Genomic DNA, 7,700 nt, shown 5'->3' with positions numbered 1-7,700 from the left:
TAAGAAATTAAGTTCTCTAACATGCTAGTTGATAGCCAGCTTCAAGCACTATTCATTAAAAAAAAAGTTATCAAGACAACTTTTTCACTGCTCATGTAAATCAAATGGATGCCTTAATTTCAGACTGATGGTCTCAATGAGTCAAGAATGTCTAGGCACACAGAAGCCTGTTTCCATTGCAGTAAACCATCAATATGATTTTTTTTAAAAAATGGAAATCTCATTTCTTCACAGTAAAAAGCTTTCACTCAGTAGAAGCCTCTGAAGTAATGGGAAAGGAGCAGACTTGCCTTCAAGAATGGCCTGAAGTTATCAGCATACCTTGAAGATTACCACCAAGTCAGAAGACTCCCAAGCATATTCCAATCAAGGCCGCTACTACGCATTTTGTGCTGGGTGCACAAAAAATGTATATGAATTAGCAGTCCGAGGAACTGTGTCATGTTGATCTTGCCTACTACATGAATATAAAGTACCTTACTCAGTACCTAAAATGTAATCAAATCTGTATAATTTACTTAAAAGATAAATATTTGTGTGCAAGCTGATGGCAGATTTCTAATACTCTTAAAACCTGATTTATGCCAGGAATATGATCTCATGTTTGTATGTTCTTTACTTGAGGTGGAAAATTAACTAGTACAAACTATTTGTGCTCATTTGCCAAGATCACATCTCTGCAAAGGATACTTGAGAGAGAGAGCAGAACAAAGTTTCTCATCAGTATCAGAATATCATGCCACTTAACACTTTCTAAATTATTTTTTTCTATGAAATCCAATTTTTCTTAAAGTTTGGAAGAGAGTTAAAAAGCAGCAGTTGTACCTGGATTGAAAATAAACAGAGACTCTACCGATTAGACTTATGAGGGCAGGAAGGAATCTCAGTGTAAATTCTTAAGTGGAGCTCTGCTTGGAATTTCAACAAGGTAGTTAAGTATAGACCACTTCAAAGTGGGACGTGTCTATACTGATCGCTGGAACATACAGTATTGCAGAAGGGGAAAGTCAGTACTTCAAACAGCATTTGAATAAAATACGGATTTTAAAAAAAAGCTGTACGCTACAAGAAATATAACAACAACAGACTGACAGAGTATTTGAGCAGGTCTGCTTTGCATTTTTTCAGTTAACATTATTTATGCCCATATACAAATATTTCACTGCAAGCAAGCAGAACTTAACTATTGGCTCCAAATACCTTAATACAATTAGAATGAGTTTAAACATTAGTTATGCCATGGTTCCTAATGCTTCTGTGCAGACTGCAGGGTACTGCAAATCCAGTTTGTCTTCTCTCTAGCTGACCTTCAGTAGTACCACACCTGAGCTTGTCCTGTCCAAATTCAGAAATGTGCGTCTAATGTCTCTCCTCCAGCTCATGTCATTCATGATACTACTTTCGTTGATGTATGATGTGTGCCAACATCTCAGCTTCTTTCTTCTGTCTGCTCATTTTCTACTTTCAAACTCCAAGCTTTTGCAGACAATCAAGAGAAAACACTGCTCTGTACCATACACATATTACATTGCCTGGATTGTCCGGAACACTGATTATTCCTAATAAACTCTTCCTTCATGCTCACTGACTCCCTCAAAAGATTTCCAAGTCAAAACTCCTCTCCACAAAAGCTAAGTTGTCAATATATTAATTTTATCCAGTTTGTCTGGTGCAGGAGTGGGACTTACACCATTTCTTCCCTTCAGTCTGCAAGCACAAGTGAAACAAGTGTTTAATCACAGTATCAGAGAAAAGAATTGGCTGCTGGGCTTCAAGTTAGCTCCTGTTTAGCAACATCAGCTAACACAAGCAGTAGGGCAACTGACCACTATTTTGGCAAAAAGGCGTTGCAGCTATTATACAAGATCCAGATTTTTTAGAAGGAAAAGGGGAAATTCATTTGTCTTTATCCTAAAATAGAATTCCTACTTTTCAGTTTGTTGTTTTCAAGGGTTTTTATAAACAAATCTGCAATTCTGAATTTATAATTACTATATCCCAATGCCCAAACAACTAAATTTGCATTGAAAATACTTTTGGTGGACTGAGGTGCATGGACTCAGTGAATTGAAACCTTGTCTGAGGTAATGTCAGCCAGTTGTTAATAGGGTTCTAGGTGCACTGTCAGAACTGGGAGTACATGCCAAAAGCCCTAGCTCCTTCTCTGGAGACAATATTTCACTTGTAGGATGGAATACACATAAAGAAAAATAATATACCTGTCTTTTACAACAGAAAGTAGTTTTGATAGATGATCAAATAGGTCCTGTCTTCCAATTACCACAACAAGATTCAGGGTGGTTTTTTGGTTTTGTTTGTTTTTAAAATACAAATATATGCACTCTTTTTCTGTCATATTTTGTTCAATGAGCTTCAGAAAAAAATATGCCATATTCTGCAGATCTGTAAACTGAGAACATATGCTAGCATTATGCATACCACAATAAAAAGAGCATGCCGCCTGTTCAGCTGAACATCTCTTCCTGCACATGTACACAGATGGAAACAGCTGTTGCCACTAAATATCTCATAGAGCTGAAATGCATTTAAGAAATTCTGCTCCATTCCCCAGGCAGGACACGCTCTTACGGACTGCGGCAAAGCTGGATGGGGGAGGAAGTAAATGCAAGTAGTGAGGTGGTTTATCATTTCCCCTCGCCCCGTAATAAACTATGAGAAGATCCTCATGAGAAATTAAGACCAATACAACTATTATTTTCTCCTGTAATTGTTAATCTAAGCAGCAACACTGTTAAATGCACACTTCCGCTTTACAGCACTGGCAAAATCTAGCACTACACCATTAAAATATGCAATCTGCCCATCAAGTCACTGTAAGAGTAGGCAAAAAAAGTAGTGTCTGCAACACTGGCTTATGCTGAAAAAAACCAAGGAGGTGGGAGGATGAGGTAATGCAAAGAGGGAAAGCAGTTTATCACTCCAGTCACTCTCCCCTCGTAGAGGACTTTGAGCACTCAGGAACAGCAGAGGACTATATTCCTGCTCATGACCTTTCTTTGAAAAAGTGCAGTACAAAGTCTCGAAAAGTAACAGAAAAGTCAGGGTGGAGGCAGAAATCTGGCATTCCAGGACTCCCACTCCCAGCTTAAAACTTCAAGGCAGACCAATTGATATTTCAGAGTTGACTGATTTGCTCTACTTTCCATGAACCAAGAATGTTGAAGAAATTTTAACTTAATCTCTGTTTAATGTCTCACATTAATCATGTTAAAATTTTGCTTCTGTCATCAATGGCAGTAGTTGACCACTGAAAGTGAATATCCAATAAGAAAAATAAAACTAAGAATCTCCTTGCTCCAGAAAATGAGCCAGAAGTCCTTTTTCTTGAGGGTTTTTGAGGCAGGTTAGTTTGGTTTAGATGTTTTCAGAAAGGTGTGCATCTACAGTAAGAGAAATTACATGTAAATCAGTACAGAAGTGACACACTTCTCTCCAACATTTACCAAGTTATAAGAAGCCATTAGCAATGGTATTGAAGCATACTTATTTATGGATTAGAAAAGGTATTACTGCTTTCTGTAGCTCATTAAGTCATTTCTCTTGTAGAAGAAACTAGCTACAATATTATACACTGCTGTATATACAACTGTAGGTATTTACATTTCTGTGTGATTGAAATATAGGAATGATTGTGCTGAATCAATACACAAGAGAATGGGGATTTCTCAGTCTTCAAAAGTGACAAAATATCTGATTCTTCAGAGAAAAATATACAACTGCCACAAGATGGACAACTCAACGAGGAATGTTTTTCCTAGACGTTTTGAGCCATAAATTCATAACTATGAAAGTTTTTTTTACTCTTTGAGTAAAGTTTCACAAGATAAATTTTTAAGATAAGTCCATGATATATTTTTAAGATAAGTTTCAGATATGGCAGAGGCCCTATCACTGCAACCATATAGCCAATTTTTCTGATCCCCAAACAAACTATGCCACTTATAATCCATCTCATACTTTCAAGAACTGCAATCTTTGCATTGCTATAAAGCAACTAAATTTGTAGAATGATTAGTGCTGGACACTGTTTTCCCTATCATAGTATTACTTTGCAATTGAATGATTAAAACTGTCATGGCACACAAAAAGAACACACAGATGGGTACAGACAGTCAGCCTCTCTGGGCAACCTGTTCATCTTCAATCATCTACACAGTAAAACAAGGTGGTTTTCTTATGTTTAAATTGGATTTCTTGTATTTAAATTGGTGCCTGTTGCCTCTTGTCCTTTCACTGGGCTGGGATGCAAACAGCAAGAGAGCCACAAATGAAAACTGCTGCTCAGAAAGAGCTGCCAAGCACAGTAAGAGAAAAGATTTCTCTAATCTTTGGGTAATTTTGTACTGTTTTTCTTGGAAATGTAGAAGGTAAATATTTCTAGCCTTCTATTCAGTCACTGTCCCTTTAAAGATGTTAACCAAGTAATGTGAACATGGGAAGCAGGAAAGAACATACATGCAAGTTTTATTTGCAAGTTTTACTCCATGCTCTGTCACCTAAAAAAACCACACGTTTTCCATTTCTTTAGAGAAACCGTGCCAGTATCTTCACCCAGACAGCTGTATTTTTCCTTCTCGTCAAACGAAAAAAGGTTTAATTCTAAATTTCAAGTGTTCCTACAGTCAGCTCCAGACTTCACTCCATTACTTATCCAAGCAACGAAGCAAACAGAAGGAAAAAAACCCCGAATCAACAATTCCATGAACCACATGGAACGATCAGTGTTTAAATTAGGCATTGATGCAATCTTAAAGGCACATTCTCCTCCACGGCAGGATCTCATCCTCCACAGCTTCTACCCAACTTCCATCCCACCCAAGGACATTCATTAAGTTTTCACTTCTGCAGTAGGGTGCACTTATGTGCGCACTATATTTTAAATCATTTAATTGTTCCTGCTTTGTAACAGTCATTACCTGATCAGATATGACAATCATTAAAACAAAAATAATGAAAATTATGAAGAGATTCAGTAAAAAGAATCCTCATTTACTTAATTGCCTTTTAAATCTAATTCATTCAACTTTTCTGCTTACGGTTTTTTAGAAATACTAACAGCTCATTTGATCAGCTCTCTAAATAAGAGTCAATTACTGTACTGGTAAAAGGCATCTTTAGTGCAGCTGCCACCCGAGACCTCTTCATTGTTGTTCTCTTGATTCCTCAGGTCCTTCTCTCAAAGGGAAGTTCTTGTCAGTGTTGCAGCATCTTTCTCAAAGCCTGGGCTTTTCTTCTTTGCCAGCATCAAGAAACTGATTCCCAATCACAGAATTTCTGTCTAACCTCCATCCTAACTCTCCCTAGTAAAACAAAACTCTTGCCATTCTGACTATAGTACTTTGCCAGAAGGCAACAGGAAAAAAATCCATCTATATCAAAAGACACTGAAGTTACAGAAATTATTTACCTTGCAACAAAAAGGGGTGCACCATACTAAAAGCTACATGGAAAATAACTGCACAGAGAAGTTAGCCAGAATTGGGAATTTCTGTTCTCATTGTCTCGACCAGTTAAGAAGTCTCACACATTCATGAGACTTGCATGTTATATTCCCACTTTAAATTGTTTCCCCCTCAGCTGCCTGCATCTCATGCATTTGCATATAGCGCCTTAATTTTCTTCCCCATGTCCTATTAGCAAGATGTAGCTGGATGAAGGCACCAAGCATTTGGCACGTGGAAGTCACAAAGCAGGAGAAAGAGAGCAAAACCTTATTATAGCCAGATGTTGTTGCTCTTACTGGAGCTCCACGCTCAGAAGTCTCATTAGAAAGAATATTGTTCCCAGTTGCAGCCTAACAGTGGAGAGAAATAAAACAGAAGTAAAGCAAGTTGTCTGCTCATGACAAGAGAACATTCAATAAAAATCTAAATTTGGCACCTTGACATCTTTGAAATCAATCAGCCTTTAGAATTCATTACCACATGATGCTAAACATGGAATACAGCAAGATTTAATGCACTGCAAATTTTTATGGTTGACAAGAACATTTAGCTGCTCATACTATTAATGCCAATGGAAAAACTATTGGAAGATAGATAAAAACCTGATGTTTAACATGTTAAGCTTTTTGTGTGTCTGCCATAACAAGTAACTTCACCCTCTCTAAGGTAGTAAGATTCCTTACATAAGATTCCAGCCCCATCCCTGCCCCATCAGCCCTGGTGCTCTTCAGCCCCTGAACTGAGCTGCTTCTATTGGCAAAGATCATGGAAAACCATTCTCTCCCAGACCCCCTCATACTAGGTTATATTTTTCCTTGGTTGGCAAGCCAAGCTGACTCAAAGGTGGACCTGACGTGTGCCAGAGCAGGTGCAGAGACAAAGCTATCACAGTGGCTTAGCTGCAGTGTGCAACTTCACCCCCAGAGCAGGAAGCATTTAACTACCTGCTGAAACATTTGTCTTAATAGTATCTTTGAAAATGACATTTTAAAAGTGCAAGTCTCTCTTCATTTATTCTAAAGGAAGCCTGGACGACTAGCACTGACTAGGTCCTTAACCATTTAAAGAGCTAAATTTATCCATGATGAGCTCTCTCGAACTATTAAGCTGAGGCTGCCCCTGCAAACAGATTCTCCCAACTACTTGTCACAACACTTTCCTTGAAACTTCTGGCAGTAGCTGACATCAGAGGTGACACAGTAAGCAGTCAAATTATAAATCAAATTCAACACTGCCATTTCTATATTCTTTAAATGCCTGCCTCTGTCAAGGACAGATCTTATTTTCTGTTGCTACTTCTCCCCAAACATCCCATATACTTTCTTCATTCTTCCTAAACTTGCTTTTTCTCCAGCTTTTTAATGGTGCACACTCTCCCTTCCGGATTATTCTGTTCCTCTATGTTTACAAGAGGATCGTTCCTCCTATACATACCCAGCATTCTGACAGCCCTTGTTCAGACAAGGACTGAACTTCTTTCAGCCTGCTCACTACTATTAATGCTCAGTCCTCTGCCATCTCTATCTCATATCTACTCAAACTACTGGAATACTAAAAGTAGTGAATAAACTGATACACCAAAGGGGTACTGGACAGCTCTCCCCTTATTAATGCCTTTTAACTCTCTGGGCTAGATATGATATTTCTTTTCATGTTAGTACCAGCACCATGTTAATATTTACTTACATTATCAAGATTATAGTGCCACCAAAGAATACTAAGTCTCAACTACATATTCTCAAGAAATTAAATTCTAAAATTAATCTTACAAAAATAATAATTTTTTAAAAAACCTCTAATGACTATTAGAATGAGGGAAGATATAAAAACAATGAAATCTGGCTGAAGCAGTTTCAAAGCACAGTATCAATTATATATGAGTTTCCAGCATTTCATGATCACAAAATGTAGTTATCTTCCTTACACTGAATTATGACAAACTATGCAGTCCTTCACTATTCAAATTTTTCTCATGTGTTGAACAATACACAACTAGTATTTCCAAAGATCTTCAGCTCACACAAAGTGTCTTCAGTTTAACCATAGGAGATAGTAAAAATCTTTACGTCTACTATGATCTTGTGGTCAGATAACTGTTACATGGCCTAGCAAAAAACCTAAATAAATGTGAATATAGGATTGGATTTCTAACTTGTAGCTAAAGGTACCAACGTAAACACGCATTTGCATCTATTCCATTATTTCCATTTGCAGAAAATTAAGGTGTAAGTACAC

At 37.5% G+C, this 7,700-nt stretch overlaps 1 protein-coding gene across 19 annotated transcripts in view; it reads right to left on the bottom strand.

Moving 5' to 3' along the window:
• DISP1 (dispatched RND transporter family member 1) overlaps positions 1–7,700 on the bottom strand; it is a 96,345-nt gene that overhangs the window by 65,907 nt on the left and 22,738 nt on the right. For 11 of the 19 annotated variants that reach the window (XM_074863790.1, XM_074863791.1, XM_074863794.1 and 8 more), the window contains one exon: positions 5,762–5,815. The exons of 7 other annotated variants lie outside the window; for them this stretch is intronic. In XM_074863790.1, the coding sequence (XP_074719891.1) occupies positions 5,762–5,787 (26 nt within the window). In that variant the 5' untranslated portion in view covers positions 5,788–5,815. Of the gene's footprint in view, positions 1–5,731; positions 5,816–7,700 lie in introns of all 19 variants that reach the window. One more of the 19 variants, XM_074863804.1, reaches the window with a different exon arrangement.

Source organism: Strix uralensis, chromosome 3 (assembly GCF_047716275.1).
Source record: "Strix uralensis isolate ZFMK-TIS-50842 chromosome 3, bStrUra1, whole genome shotgun sequence".
Taxonomy (NCBI): Eukaryota; Metazoa; Chordata; class Aves; order Strigiformes; family Strigidae; genus Strix; species Strix uralensis.
This window is presented reverse-complemented; position numbering and strand designations above follow the sequence as displayed.